This window comes from Vicia villosa, linkage group LG4 (genome assembly GCF_029867415.1).
Source record: "Vicia villosa cultivar HV-30 ecotype Madison, WI linkage group LG4, Vvil1.0, whole genome shotgun sequence".
NCBI classification, from domain to species: domain Eukaryota; kingdom Viridiplantae; phylum Streptophyta; class Magnoliopsida; order Fabales; family Fabaceae; genus Vicia; species Vicia villosa.
Window position 1 is genome coordinate 139176717 of NC_081183.1, and position 17615 is coordinate 139194331.

The 17615-nt window shown below is 31.2% G+C and overlaps 1 protein-coding gene across 1 annotated transcript in view; it reads right to left on the reverse strand.

The window, feature by feature from the left end:
- Positions 1 to 4933: 4933 nt before the first annotated feature.
- Positions 4934 to 17615, reverse strand: part of LOC131597962 (uncharacterized) — a 74993-nt gene continuing 62311 nt past the window's right edge. The window contains exon 2 of the mRNA XM_058870619.1: positions 4934 to 5121. Coding sequence (XP_058726602.1) covers positions 4934 to 5121 — 188 coding nt within the window. The remainder of the gene's footprint in view (positions 5122 to 17615) is intronic.

Genomic DNA, 17615 nt, shown 5'->3' on the forward strand with positions numbered 1-17615 from the left:
TTCCCACAATTGAAGCAAAGACCTTTGATCTTTCCTTTGTTGTCGTCATCTTGTTTGAACATGTTTGATTGCTTTCTATAGTTGATCAATCCTTTGTCGGAATGTTTTGCTCCATTTTTCTTTAGATATTTGTTGTATCTTCGCACAAACAGTCCCATTTCCTCATCATCGGAGTCTTCGTCATCACTTGTGTCACTATCCTTTGGCTCTCGTTTTGAGGTCTTGGAGCTCGAAGCTTTTAGAGCTATTGACTTCTTCTCTACCTCTTTCTCCATGTTCTTTTCTTTCTTTGTCCTCTTCTCATGCATGTCAAGGCATTTAAGATGCTGTTCATGTTCCTCTAGTTTACCAAAGAGAGTGGTAATGTCTAAAGTGTTGAGATCATTTGCTTCCTTAATTGCTGTAACTTTGGGCTGCCATTCCCTGTTCAAACACCTTAAGATTTTGTTAGTAGCAACTGCATTGGAAACAGGTCTATCAAGAGAATTTAATCGATTTTTCAGGTGAACGAATCTTTTCTGCATGCTTTCGATGGTTTCACCATCTTCCATGTGGAAAAGTTCGAACTCTTGAGTTAACGTATTGATCCTAGCTAGTTTGACATCATTCGTTCCCTCGTGGGCAACTTGCAATGTGTCCCACATAGCTTTAGCTGATCTACAATGGGAAACGCGATAGTATTCATCAACTCCTAGAGCTGAGATTAGAATGTTTCTCGCTTTCCAATCGTATGCATATTTCTTTTCATCTTCAGCATTCCAAGTATCTTCTGGTTTTGGAACAACTGCACCAGCTGCATTTGTCATAGTGATCTGAAATGGACCATTGACAATAGCTGTCCAGATGTTCCTATCAATTGCATTGATATGGACACACATACAATCCTTCCAATAGCCGTAGTTTTCTCCGTTGAAAACTGGAGCTCTATTATGAGCCCCTTTAGGTCCGGAAGCCATCTTTCCAATAAGTGTTTCACGTAGCACGGAATAAACCAGAGCTCTTGATGCCACTTGTTAGACGCTGGCCTAAAGATCTAGAGGGGGGGTGAATAGATCTTTCTAAGTTTTTACGGATTTTTCTACTGACTCGAGCGAAAGCGGTTCTGAATCGACTTGCGTCTATTCCGGACCGCTATTGCAAAGGTCGTATGTGTTTCAAAACCAAAAAGTAAGTGGAATTGATGGTGAAGTAATATGATGGCTAACCAATACGTTTAACAGCTGAAAACCAATTAACTTCTAGATTGACAACTTTGATTTGCAATGCAGTAAGATTGGATTAAGCAAAAACACAAACACTTGGTGATACGTTCAAATTGATAGTGATTCAAGTTGTGGTGAATTGTGATGTTTGTGCAGAACTTTAATTCACAATTTTAACACTTGAATCGTTGATCAATTTTGCACTTATAACCAATTATGAACAGAAAGTAAAAGAGAAAGTAAAAGCGACAAGAACACGATATTTGTTTAGGCAGTTCGTCGATCGTCCTCGCTACGACTACGTCTGCCCCCAATTCCAAATTGAAATTGGGTAATCTTTCATTAATGTTGAAAGTAGTATATACAAAGAAGATAACAAAGCGATAAACGATAAACCAATTATGTTGATCCTTTGAATCTTCTTCCCCCTTAATCTTGAGCCAGATCAAGGTTATCCAAGAGCTTCACTTTGATTCCCTTCTGCAGTGTCTTGATTCCTTGAACTCCCCGTTCCTCAATCGTTACACTCAGCCGAATCCTCAATGAACGCCTCTTGATAAAAACCCCCAAGAACCACCCGTCGTGGAGGACAAAAACCGCAGATTTTATTCACCAACAAACCCCACAAACCTTCACCCACTAGGAATCTTCAATTCCGTTCCATGGACGTTATCGAACTCATCACTAACCCGCAACGCAAGAATGATTATGTGTAATTGTGTTGGAGATGATGAAGAACGAAGATGAGAAGCGTTTGTGTATCTTTCAGTCGTTGGTGTTGCTTGAATAATTACCCTTGCACAATATATATGATTGCATAACAGTTAGAACCAAGAAAAACTGATTTTTGAACTTTCTTGATCAGTTAGGTCGACCACTTGTAGTGCTTAGGTCGACCTAACAGAGCTTGCAGAATTTTGCTCCCAGTTAGGTCGACCTGTTGAAGGAGTAGGTCGACCAGAATCCTCTTCTGATGCATTCTGGGGACATTTTCACAGATTAGGTCGACCTAGTTGATGTGTAGGTCGACCTAACAGGCTGGTATGTAGAATTCATCAATTTAGGTCGACCTAAATGATGTGTGAGTCGACCTAGCAGGGATATATGAATTTTTCTCCATTTTAGGTCGACCTGGGTTGATGGTAGGTCGACCTAACTGCTGTTTTTCTGCATTCTTCTTGTTTTGCTTGTGTTGAGGCAACCTATAAACATATAAACATAATGGGTTGACCTATGAGAGGTCAATGCTTGCTTTTCTTTAGGTTTTCTGCTTCCGTCTTGTTGTTTGAATGCTTATTTGAGTTTGCCATGAATCAAAAACATCTTTGAGTGTAATCTTATATTCACAATTACCGGAGGTTTATCATGGGGTTTGCTAAGTTAGCCTTACCATTGACAAAGCTTACGCGTAAGGAGGTTGCTTTTGAATGGGACTCCGAGTGTGAGCAGAGTTTCCTGAAACTTAAGAAGAAGTTGACTACTGCACCCGTGTTAGTGATTCCGGATCCAAACCGATCCTATGAGGTGTTCTGTGACGCTTCTAAGAAAGGTTTAGGTGGAGTATTGATGCAAGATGGCCAGGTGGTAGCTTATGCCTCTCGACAGTTGAGATCTCATGAAGAGAATTATCCGACCCATGATCTTGAGCTTGCTGCAATAGTTTTTGCACTCAAAGTGTGGCGACATTACTTGTATGGCGTTCACTTTGAGATGTTCAGTGATCATAAAAGCTTGAGATACCTTTTCGACCAGAAGGAGTTGAATATGCGACAAAGGAGATGGATGGAGTACCTTAAAGATTATGACTTTGAATTGAGGTATCATCCAGGAAAAGCTAACAAAGTGGCAGATGCCTTAAGTAGGAAGGAATTTCGAGTCGCTGAATTGATGATGTTAGAACATGGATTGTTGGAGAAGTTTCGAAATCTCAACCTTCAGTTTGAATGGACGCCCAATGGTGTGTTGATTAGTAACTTGAGCATCCAGAATGAGCTACAAGAAAGAATTCGGATATCGCAGGGGTATGATGAACAATTGCAAGCGAGCGAAGGCATGCCTGATTTTGAGAGAGCACCTGATGGAGTAATCTTGTTTAAGCAACGAATGTGTATACCGAACGATTCTGAGTTGAAGCGTTTGATTCTGGATGAAGCACACAAGAGTAGATTTTCTATTCATCCTGGATCGACCAAAATGTATCAAGACTTGAGGAAGGACTTTTGGTGGCCAGGAATGAAGAAGGAGATTGCAGAGTATGTAGCACAATGTCCCATTTGTCAACAAGTTAAGATTGAGCATCAGAGACCAGGAGGAATGTTACAGCCACTGGAGATACCAATGTGGAAATGGGATAGTATCTCGATGGATTTCATTGTGGGTCTACCTCGTGCCCGAGGCGGACATGACTCTATATGGGTAATAGTGGACAGGTTGACTAAGTCTGCTCACTTTTTACCTGTAAAGACCACTCACAAGGTGATTCATCTCGCAAGGCTTTTCATAGCAGAGATTGTACGGTTGCATGGCGTGCCGTCCAGTATAGTGTCTGATCGTGATCCAAAATTCACTTCGAGATTTTGGAAGATGTTTCATAAGGAATTAGGGACTAGATTGGATATGAGTACGTCGAACCATCCTCAATCCGATGGGCAGACGGAGAGGACGATCCAGACAATAGAGGATACGTTGAGAGCTTGCATTCTAGAAGAAGGTGGGAGTTGGAAAGATCATTTGCCATTGATAGAGTTCGCATACAATAACAGTTACCATGCTAGTGTGGGTATGGCTCCCTATGAAGCTCTATACGGGAGAAAATGTCGATCACCTTTGTGTTGGGCCGAAGTAGGGGAGAAGAGTATTCTTGGACCGGAGATTATACAAGAAACCACCGAGAAAGTTAAGATGATCCGAGATAATCTCAAGAAAGCCCAAGACCGACAAAAGAACTATGCGGACAAGCGGAGGAGACCTTTGGAATTTAAAGTGGGTGATCATGTGTATTTGAAGGTCACTCCAAGATTAAGGTTGGGAGGACCGTTCAAAACGCGTAAACTCAGTCCGAGATATGTGGGACCGTATCAGATTATGAGTCGGGTAGGTGAAGTGGCTTATCAATTGGCATTACCACCTTCACTATCCGGGCTGCATGACGTATTCCACGTATCTCAGCTCCGAAAGTTCGTGCCTGATACCTTTCATCCTATCCTTCCGGATTCTGTGGAGGTAGAACTAGATCTTTCCTATGATCCTCAACCTTACCGTATCCTGGAGCGTGCGAGCAAGTCTCTACGGAGTAAGGAGATACCTATCGTGAAGGTGATGTGGGATGAGGCGCGTCCTGAGGAGGCTACTTGGGAGCTTGAGTCAGAGATGCGGGAATCCTATCCTTACTTGTTTTGGTAAGTTTTCGAATTCGAGGACGAATTCTATTTAAGGGGGGGGGGGGAGAATGTAATACCCGGTATTAATATTCCCTAAAAGTCTATTACTTATGTTAATAGTAGAGGACTTTTGGATTTATATTAATGTAAACCATATATTTGGTGATATTGGGAAATAAAGCTAAATGTATGCGTGTCAAGGGAATTATAGTATTTTCTCTCTTAAATAAAAGTTAGGGCATTGTTTGGATCCATGTCACTATCCTTTTAAAACAAAACCAGAATTTTAGTAGTAGAAGAGGAAGGAAAACGTGGAAAGGGAGAGGAAGAGGAGAAAAGTTCCAAACTTGATTAAAGCTCTATCCTTGCATGCAACAGAATCCATCCAAGCTTCACCTCTATCATCTGATTTCTGCTCTCAGCTCCATCTTTATCATCTTCATCTCCTCCTAAGGTGAGTCCATAGTTAGTGACCTTGGGGTTTTGCATGTGAGGGTTCAATTGGGATTTTGGGAATGTGAGTGATATATGAATCAATACTGCTAAAACATGTTTAATCTAATGTAATCCTTACCTGCTGATGTTTCTAATTGTGTTTGTATATCATGATTTCGTTGGAACTGAGTTGGGAGTGTAGGGGATCATCTACAGGTTGTTTGGGACTGGTTTAGGGTTCCTAAAACGCAGAAAATTGATTCTGCATCAGAGTAATCGGTTACTGGATCCTGGGTAACCGGTTACCCTGTGTAATTTTGCGTTTCTGGGCATTTTTCATGCCAGTAACCGGTTACTGGCTTCTGGGTAACCGGTTACCCTGGGCAAAAGTGCAAAAAATCAGCAAACTTTAGAAATTCGTAACTTTTGCGTCGTAAGTCCGTTTCGCGCAAACTTTATACCGTTGGAAAGCTAATCAAATGTACTATCTAGGAAAATTAGCCTCGGTGTTTGAATATTATTTTTCGGCATATAAGACGTACCTTTAGTAAAGAGCGACATGAATAATATTTGGATAATATGCTGTTATAATGAATTTTTCTCTTCAAATACTATGCTATATTATTGTATGCTATGCTGGAAGTATGAAAACTCCGTCGTTTTGGTTGAACGATCGGATTGCTTGTCTTGTTTGTGACCTTGACTTTATGTCATATTTTTGTATGCTTGAATCGAAGTGGCCGGCAGGCTAGATTGGGACGTTGCTCTGACCGTGTAGTCTATGAGCCCTCCCGGACCGTGTAGTCCAATGGAATAACCCGTTCATGTGTATTGTTCGATATGGTGTGCATCTGAGCTACCGTTGCAGTGTGCTCGTGAGTTTCCATACGGGGTTTTACTCACCTGGCATTAACACACGTGCGTGCTCGGTATGGTGGGGTTATGCGGCTATGTAGGCTAATGCATAATGTGATAACTCACCTCTAGTGAAGTCACGTAGACTAACACTAGGCTTTCGCCCGATGGGCTCAGGCGTCAAGGTGGCGGTTTGTACTCGGCGTAACTCACTAGCGTGAAGGAGGTTAACGGGATGATGACACCAATTAGGCCAGGTCATCGCACGGCCATTTAGGCTTGTGTGGACTCGTTTAACCATCCTGCAGTGTGCTTGTACAAGTCCCTTGACAAATAGGCAGGAGGTTACTCATCGAGGATGCTTTATTCCATAATCCTAGCCGGGGTTATTTACACTTCTGGATTCCCCGTATGTGGATGCGGGTTTGCATACTTGTTTGTTATACAATGTGCATTTGCTTGAGACAAGTCCAATGGTGGATAAGTCGCCTTGTCTGCTCCGTATTTGTACCGGAAGCGAGAATAACCCCGAATCCATGGTGGATTCGCTTATTTTGCATGTTCCCTTTAGATCCGAGTGGACTAATAGGATAGGTGGACTCACTGGGATTTAGTAATCTCATCCCATTCCAATTATTTTTCAGGTGGTTCGAGGCAAGATCGCGGTAAGGGAAAGATGGATTAGATCTCTTGGCGATGCTTGGATGTTTCTTTTAGTTGTTGTTGTGCCTATCTGTTCTTGTATTTTGGACATGTACTGTTATGATGTACTTGTATTTTGGCCATGATACATTCGGCTTTTGTATTCGTGCACTTCTATTTCTGCTGCAAACATTATGTGATTGATGTCTTATGAACCATATTTAATACTTTATGCATATTATTCTAGACATATATGTGTGGGGTGTTACATTAAAGTTTTGCTAGTATCTACTTAAAATATATTTAATTTGATGAATTTTTTACACTACTTTTTTCTTTTCCACATATTTTTGATGCCTAAAAACTCATTTTTACATTAATCTATTACCGAAAAATATATACCGTCCAACAAAAAATATCGTTTAAACAATTTTACAACAACATATCGTATAACTTCCTCTATAATAAAATTCCATATTTAAAAATTTAATATAGAAATATTGTAAAAAAAAAAAATTCACACTATAAAAGTAGCATATATTGAAATTTTGTTATTTATAGTTTTATTAAAATATAGTTTTCAAAACATTCCATATGTTTATGAAAAAAATAAAAAATAAACTATTTTATAAAAAAATTCTTTAAATAATTTGTTTTTTAATAGTTTCTTAGAGAGCTCGTGATTGGGAACTACCACATGACATGACATTAGTGGAGAGAGAAAAATATATAAGGTTTTTAATAATTTGTGTGTAACTGAGTATGAGAATTCATCTTTATTTTATAGTCATTGCATGTGTATGGGTCACTACATCGACCGATGTTTAAAACTTAAAGGACATCATAATGAAGCTACCAAAGAAAAGGTAGGACAAAATTACAACCTAAAAAAGTTCTAGACATGGTTTATCAAAATGAAAAGAGAGGTGATATAGAGAAGGAAAACATGATAAGGGAGAAAAGGGATTGTAATTGAGGACTGCAGTTAATATACATAATGCTCAACACCATGATGAACATGAGACTAGATATGAAGTGCTTATTGATGTAAATATTAATGAGCAATTCAAAGTAGACTTGAAATAATATAATATTATTTCTTTTATGTTCTCTTTCTCCCATGCATCTCTCCTATTCTACTTCATTGCTTTTCATTAATTTGATAACAATAAAAATATTACCAAGGTTTAAAAATTAATCTTGGTAGATAATTCAACCTTCAATAGCTTATTTTAGTTGTTGTTAATAAATTTTTTAGAAATTTAAAACAAATCAATATAAAATTTACTTCTTTGTATTTCATAACATGTGCCTATTTAAGATTTTAAAAGTCAAGTTTAGAAAAAAGAGTTTCGGAGTAAATCTAAAATATCATATTTAATGTTTATAAAATTGTTTAATTCAGTCATAATAGAGTTTATGGAATATCCACTCTACTATCAAAGTCCAACAAAAATGTTTGTGCATAATAGGCGTCATGTTTAAATTCTTAGAGGTTGGTATGTACTCAATACCATATAATTGAAAAATCATGAATACAATATTAGGTTGTATGAATTTTTGCCTATCAAATTTGCAATTTGAACTAGACTTAACAATAAACATATCCATGCAACCAAATATATGAGACAATAATCATAGAAACAATAAAATATGGAAAATAAATATCAAAAGTAATGATTATAATAAAAAATTAAACTTTATGAAGTAGAATTTATTTATTTAAATTTGACATATTGTCAATTTGAATAGTACATTTTATTACGTAGAGTCTTTCATAAGATACATATCATATATTTATTAGTGTTGCAACACCCCGTGCCAAAAGCAATTTATTCATGTACGACATACCAAGAAACCTACAAAATAAAAATAATTAATTTAATTAATAAACAACTCCCTTCTGCAAAAAACATGAATAAATAAAAGATAATGTGAAAGTAAAATAAATACCACGGCTCATGCTAATAACCATAGCAATATAATTGTTAGCATTTTGTGGCTTGACAATCTTTAACACACTTATCAAATTCATCAGCTAGTTGCTTTCCAATACATAATAGGTCACACTTTATTTCACACCAAGGCTCTGCTAAGCTTTCAACTTGAATTGCAACTAGCAGAATCATCAACATCATCACAACAAAAAATTTTATTAGAGAACCTTCCATTTTTTTCAATAATTCCTTTTCTCAAATTCAAATAAATTTCTTAATTCTGTGAATTTTCGGCTCTTACAAAGGACTCACTAAGAAAAAAGTTTATCGTTAGACCTTTATTTATAGCTAAAATTTCCTAAAAGCTTTATGCGTTCATTAAATATACTTTAGGGAAAAAAATTTAAAACATATGAAATTAACCAAATTAAATACTCCCTCCAATCCTTAATACAAGGGAATTTGTACTTTTAAGATAAAGTGAATAATCATAAATATAAGGAAATTTTTTATTGATGCGTCTTTTTATAGCATTATTGAAATAGCAATTTTGGATTACCATTTTATAGGTTTTCCTTTTAATACAATAAAATAATTAAATTTCTTTAAAAATATTTCTTGATAATCATTTTATGAAAACCTATTTAATATAGTTTCAATTTTAATTATTGTGTAAAATGAATAAAAAAAGACATAACAAAAAGATAAAGATATACATTAAAGTTTTGCTAGTATCTACTTAAAATATATTTAATTTGATGAATTTTTTACACTACTTTTTTCTTTTCCACATATTTTTGATGCCTAAAAACTCATTTTTACATTAATCTATTACCGAAAAATATATACCGTCCAACAAAAAATATCGTTTAAACAATTTTACAACAACATATCGTATAACTTCCTCTATAATAAAATTCCATATTTAAAAATTTAATATAGAAATATTGTAAAAAAAAAATTCACACTATAAAAGTAGCATATATTGAAATTTTGTTATTTATAGTTTTATTAAAATATAGTTTTCAAAACATTCCATATGTTTATGAAAAAAATAAAAAATAAACTATTTTATAAAAAAAATTCTTTAAATAATTTGTTTTTTAATAGTTTCTTAGAGAGCTCGTGATTGGGAACTACCACATGACATGACATTAGTGGAGAGAGAAAAATATATAAGGTTTTTAATAATTTGTGTGTAACTGAGTATGAGAATTCATCTTTATTTTATAGTCATTGCATGTGTATGGGTCACTACATCGACCGATGTTTAAAACTTAAAGGACATCATAATGAAGCTACCAAAGAAAAGGTAGGACAAAATTACAACCTAAAAAAGTTCTAGACATGGTTTATCAAAATGAAAAGAGAGGTGATATAGAGAAGGAAAACATGATAAGGGAGAAAAGGGATTGTAATTGAGGACTGCAGTTAATATACATAATGCTCAACACCATGATGAACATGAGACTAGATATGAAGTGCTTATTGATGTAAATATTAATGAGCAATTCAAAGTAGACTTGAAATAATATAATACTATTTCTTTTATGTTCTCTTTCTCCCATGCATCTCTCCTATTCTACTTCATTGCTTTTCATTAATTTGATAACAATAAAAATATTACCAAGGTTTAAAAATTAATCTTGGTAGATAATTCAACCTTCAATAGCTTATTTTAGTTGTTGTTAATAAATTTTTTAGAAATTTAAAACAAATCAATGTAAAATTTACTTCTTTGTATTTCATAACATGTGCCTATTTAAGATTTTAAAAGTCAAGTTTAGAAAAAAGAGTTTCGGAGTAAATCTAAAATATCATATTTAATGTTTATAAAATTGTTTAATTCAGTCATAATAGAGTTTATGGAATATCCACTCTACCATCAAAGTCCAACAAAAATGTTTGTGCATAATAGGCGTCATGTTTAAATTCTTAGAGGTTGGTATGTACTCAATACCATATAATTGAAAAATCATGAATACAATATTAGGTTGTATGAATTTTTGCCTATCAAATTTGCAATTTGAACTAGACTTAACAATAAACATATCCATGCAACCAAATATATGAGACAATAATCATAGAAACAATAAAATATGGAAAATAAATATCAAAAGTAATGATTATAATAAAAAATTAAACTTTATGAAGTAGAATTTATTTATTTAAATTTGACATATTGTCAATTTGAATAGTACATTTTATTACGTAGAGTCTTTCATAAGATACATATCATATATTTATTAGTGTTGCAACACCCCATGCCAAAAGCAATTTATTCATGTACGACATACCAAGAAACCTACAAAATAAAAATAATTAATTTAATTAATAAACAACTCCCTTCTGCTAAAAACATGAATAAATAAAAGATAATGTGAAAGTAAAAAAAATACCACGGCTCATGCTAATAACCATAGCAATATAATTGTTAGCATTTTGTGGCTTGACAATCTTTAACACACTTATCAAATTCATCAGCTAGTTGCTTTCCAATACATAATAGGTCACACTTTATTTCACACCAAGGCTCTGCTAAGCTTTCAACTTGAATTGCAACTAGCAGAATCATCAACATCATCACAACAAAAAATTTTATTAGAGAACCTTCCATTTTTTTTCAATAATTCCTTTTCTCAAATTCAAATAAATTTCTTAATTCTGTGAATTTTCGGCTCTTACAAAGGACTCACTAAGAAAAAAGTTTATCGTTAGACCTTTATTTATAGCTAAAATTTCCTAAAAGCTTTATGCGTTCATTAAATATACTTTAGGGAAAAAATTTTAAAACATATGAAATTAACCAAATTAAATACTCCCTCCAATCCTTAATACAAGGGAATTTGTACTTTTAAGATAAAGTGAATAATCATAAATATAAGGAAATTTTTTATTGATGCGTCTTTTTATAGCATTATTGAAATAGCAATTTTGGATTACCATTTTATAGGTTTTCCTTTTAATACAATAAAATAATTAAATTTCTTTAAAAATATTTCTTGATAATCATTTTATGAAAACCTATTTAATATAGTTTCAATTTTAATTATTGTGTAAAATGAATAAAAAAAGACATAACAAAAAGATAAAGATATACATTAAAGTTTTGCTAGTATCTACTTAAAATATATTTAATTTGATGAATTTTTTACACTACTTTTTTCTTTTCCACATATTTTTGATGCCTAAAAACTCATTTTTACATTAATCTATTACCGAAAAATATATACCGTCCAACAAAAAATATCGTTTAAACAATTTTACAACAACATATCGTATAACTTCCTCTATAATAAAATTCCATATTTAAAAATTTAATATAGAAATATTGTAAAAAAAAAAATTCACACTATAAAAGTAGCATATATTGAAATTTTGTTATTTATAGTTTTATTAAAATATAGTTTTCAAAACATTCCATATGTTTATGAAAAAAATAAAAAATAAACTATTTTATAAAAAAATTCTTTAAATAATTTGTTTTTTAATAGTTTCTTAGAGAGCTCGTGATTGGGAACTACCACATGACATGACATTAGTGGAGAGAGAAAAATATATAAGGTTTTTAATAATTTGTGTGTAACTGAGTATGAGAATTTATCTTTATTTTATAGTCATTGCATGTGTATGGGTCACTACATCGACCGATGTTTAAAACTTAAAGGACATCATAATGAAGCTACCAAAGAAAAGGTAGGACAAAATTACAACCTAAAAAAGTTCTAGACATGGTTTATCAAAATGAAAAGAGAGGTGATATAGAGAAGGAAAACATGATAAGGGAGAAAAGGGATTGTAATTGAGGACTGCAGTTAATATACATAATGCTCAACACCATGATGAACATGAGACTAGATATGAAGTGCTTATTGATGTAAATATTAATGAGCAATTCAAAGTAGACTTGAAATAATATAATACTATTTCTTTTATGTTCTCTTTCTCCCATGCATCTCTCCTATTCTACTTCATTGCTTTTCATTAATTTGATAACAATAAAAATATTACCAAGGTTTAAAAATTAATCTTGGTAGATAATTCAACCTTCAATAGCTTATTTTAGTTGTTGTTAATAAATTTTTTAGAAATTTAAAACAAATCAATGTAAAATTTACTTCTTTGTATTTCATAACATGTGCCTATTTAAGATTTTAAAAGTCAAGTTTAGAAAAAAGAGTTTCGGAGTAAATCTAAAATATCATATTTAATGTTTATAAAATTGTTTAATTCAGTCATAATAGAGTTTATGGAATATCCACTCTACCATCAAAGTCCAACAAAAATGTTTGTGCATAATAGGCGTCATGTTTAAATTCTTAGAGGTTGGTATGTACTCAATACCATATAATTGAAAAATCATGAATACAATATTAGGTTGTATGAATTTTTGCCTATCAAATTTGCAATTTGAACTAGACTTAACAATAAACATATCCATGCAACCAAATATATGAGACAATAATCATAGAAACAATAAAATATGGAAAATAAATATCAAAAGTAATGATTATAATAAAAAATTAAACTTTATGAAGTAGAATTTATTTATTTAAATTTGACATATTGTCAATTTGAATAGTACATTTTATTACGTAGAGTCTTTCATAAGATACATATCATATATTTATTAGTGTTGCAACACCCCATGCCAAAAGCAATTTATTCATGTACGACATACCAAGAAACCTACAAAATAAAAATAATTAATTTAATTAATAAACAACTCCCTTCTGCTAAAAACATGAATAAATAAAAGATAATGTGAAAGTAAAAAAAATACCACGGCTCATGCTAATAACCATAGCAATATAATTGTTAGCATTTTGTGGCTTGACAATCTTTAACACACTTATCAAATTCATCAGCTAGTTGCTTTCCAATACATAATAGGTCACACTTTATTTCACACCAAGGCTCTGCTAAGCTTTCAACTTGAATTGCAACTAGCAGAATCATCAACATCATCACAACAAAAAATTTTATTAGAGAACCTTCCATTTTTTTTCAATAATTCCTTTTCTCAAATTCAAATAAATGTCTTAATTCTGTGAATTTTCGGCTCTTACAAAGGACTCACTAAGAAAAAAGTTTATCGTTAGACCTTTATTTATAGCTAAAATTTCCTAAAAGCTTTATGCGTTCATTAAATATACTTTAGGGAAAAAATTTTAAAACATATGAAATTAACCAAATTAAATACTCCCTCCAATCCTTAATACAAGGGAATTTGTACTTTTAAGATAAAGTGAATAATCATAAATATAAGGAAATTTTTTATTGATGCGTCTTTTTATAGCATTATTGAAATAGCAATTTTGGATTACCATTTTATAGGTTTTCCTTTTAATACAATAAAATAATTAAATTTCTTTAAAAATATTTCTTGATAATCGTTTTATGAAAACCTATTTAATATAGTTTCAATTTTAATTATTGTGTAAAATGAATAAAAAAAGACATAACAAAAAGATAAAGATATACATTAAAGTTTTGCTAGTATCTACTTAAAATATATTTAATTTGATGAATTTTTTACACTACTTTTTTCTTTTCCACATATTTTTGATGCCTAAAAACTCATTTTTACATTAATCTATTACCGAAAAATATATACCGTCCAACAAAAAATATCGTTTAAACAATTTTACAACAACATATCGTATAACTTCCTCTATAATAAAATTCCATATTTAAAAATTTAATATAGAAATATTGTAAAAAAAAAAATTCACACTATAAAAGTAGCATATATTGAAATTTTGTTATTTATAGTTTTATTAAAATATAGTTTTCAAAACATTCCATATGTTTATGAAAAAAATAAAAAATAAACTATTTTATAAAAAAATTCTTTAAATAATTTGTTTTTTAATAGTTTCTTAGAGAGCTCGTGATTGGGAACTACCACATGACATGACATTAGTGGAGAGAGAAAAATATATAAGGTTTTTAATAATTTGTGTGTAACTGAGTATGAGAATTTATCTTTATTTTATAGTCATTGCATGTGTATGGGTCACTACATCGACCGATGTTTAAAACTTAAAGGACATCATAATGAAGCTACCAAAGAAAAGGTAGGACAAAATTACAACCTAAAAAAGTTCTAGACATGGTTTATCAAAATGAAAAGAGAGGTGATATAGAGAAGGAAAACATGATAAGGGAGAAAAGGGATTGTAATTGAGGACTGCAGTTAATATACATAATGCTCAACACCATGATGAACATGAGACTAGATATGAAGTGCTTATTGATGTAAATATTAATGAGCAATTCAAAGTAGACTTGAAATAATATAATACTATTTCTTTTATGTTCTCTTTCTCCCATGCATCTCTCCTATTCTACTTCATTGCTTTTCATTAATTTGATAACAATAAAAATATTACCAAGGTTTAAAAATTAATCTTGGTAGATAATTCAACCTTCAATAGCTTATTTTAGTTGTTGTTAATAAATTTTTTAGAAATTTAAAACAAATCAATGTAAAATTTACTTCTTTGTATTTCATAACATGTGCCTATTTAAGATTTTAAAAGTCAAGTTTAGAAAAAAGAGTTTCGGAGTAAATCTAAAATATCATATTTAATGTTTATAAAATTGTTTAATTCAGTCATAATAGAGTTTATGGAATATCCACTCTACCATCAAAGTCCAACAAAAATGTTTGTGCATAATAGGCGTCATGTTTAAATTCTTAGAGGTTGGTATGTACTCAATACCATATAATTGAAAAATCATGAATACAATATTAGGTTGTATGAATTTTTGCCTATCAAATTTGCAATTTGAACTAGACTTAACAATAAACATATCCATGCAACCAAATATATGAGACAATAATCATAGAAACAATAAAATATGGAAAATAAATATCAAAAGTAATGATTATAATAAAAAATTAAACTTTATGAAGTAGAATTTATTTATTTAAATTTGACATATTGTCAATTTGAATAGTACATTTTATTACGTAGAGTCTTTCATAAGATACATATCATATATTTATTAGTGTTGCAACACCCCATGCCAAAAGCAATTTATTCATGTACGACATACCAAGAAACCTACAAAATAAAAATAATTAATTTAATTAATAAACAACTCCCTTCTGCTAAAAACATGAATAAATAAAAGATAATGTGAAAGTAAAAAAAATACCACGGCTCATGCTAATAACCATAGCAATATAATTGTTAGCATTTTGTGGCTTGACAATCTTTAACACACTTATCAAATTCATCAGCTAGTTGCTTTCCAATACATAATAGGTCACACTTTATTTCACACCAAGGCTCTGCTAAGCTTTCAACTTGAATTGCAACTAGCAGAATCATCAACATCATCACAACAAAAAATTTTATTAGAGAACCTTCCATTTTTTTTCAATAATTCCTTTTCTCAAATTCAAATAAATGTCTTAATTCTGTGAATTTTCGGCTCTTACAAAGGACTCACTAAGAAAAAAGTTTATCGTTAGACCTTTATTTATAGCTAAAATTTCCTAAAAGCTTTATGCGTTCATTAAATATACTTTAGGGAAAAAATTTTAAAACATATGAAATTAACCAAATTAAATACTCCCTCCAATCCTTAATACAAGGGAATTTGTACTTTTAAGATAAAGTGAATAATCATAAATATAAGGAAATTTTTTATTGATGCGTCTTTTTATAGCATTATTGAAATAGCAATTTTGGATTACCATTTTATAGGTTTTCCTTTTAATACAATAAAATAATTAAATTTCTTTAAAAATATTTCTTGATAATCGTTTTATGAAAACCTATTTAATATAGTTTCAATTTTAATTATTGTGTAAAATGAATAAAAAAAGACATAACAAAAAGATAAAGATATACATTAAAGTTTTGCTAGTATCTACTTAAAATATATTTAATTTGATGAATTTTTTACACTACTTTTTTCTTTTCCACATATTTTTGATGCCTAAAAACTCATTTTTACATTAATCTATTACCGAAAAATATATACCGTCCAACAAAAAATATCGTTTAAACAATTTTACAACAACATATCGTATAACTTCCTCTATAATAAAATTCCATATTTAAAAATTTAATATAGAAATATTGTAAAAAAAAAATTCACACTATAAAAGTAGCATATATTGAAATTTTGTTATTTATAGTTTTATTAAAATATAGTTTTCAAAACATTCCATATGTTTATGAAAAAAATAAAAAATAAACTATTTTATAAAAAAATTCTTTAAATAATTTGTTTTTTAATAGTTTCTTAGAGAGCTCGTGATTGGGAACTACCACATGACATGACATTAGTGGAGAGAGAAAAATATATAAGGTTTTTAATAATTTGTGTGTAACTGAGTATGAGAATTTATCTTTATTTTATAGTCATTGCATGTGTATGGGTCACTACATCGACCGATGTTTAAAACTTAAAGGACATCATAATGAAGCTACCAAAGAAAAGGTAGGACAAAATTACAACCTAAAAAAGTTCTAGACATGGTTTATCAAAATGAAAAGAGAGGTGATATAGAGAAGGAAAACATGATAAGGGAGAAAAGGGATTGTAATTGAGGACTGCAGTTAATATACATAATGCTCAACACCATGATGAACATGAGACTAGATATGAAGTGCTTATTGATGTAAATATTAATGAGCAATTCAAAGTAGACTTGAAATAATATAATATTATTTCTTTTATGTTCTCTTTCTCCCATGCATCTCTCCTATTCTACTTCATTGCTTTTCATTAATTTGATAACAATAAAAATATTACCAAGGTTTAAAAATTAATCTTGGTAGATAATTCAACCTTCAATAGCTTATTTTAGTTGTTGTTAATAAATTTTTTAGAAATTTAAAACAAATCAATGTAAAATTTACTTCTTTGTATTTCATAACATGTGCCTATTTAAGATTTTAAAAGTCAAGTTTAGAAAAAAGAGTTTCGGAGTAAATCTAAAATATCATATTTAATGTTTATAAAATTGTTTAATTCAGTCATAATAGAGTTTATGGAATATCCACTCAACTATCAAAGTCCAACAAAAATGTTTGTGCATAATAGGCGTCATGTTTAAATTCTTAGTGGTTGGTATGTACTCAATACCATATAATTGAAAAATCATGAATACAATATTAGGTTGTATGAATTTTTGCCTA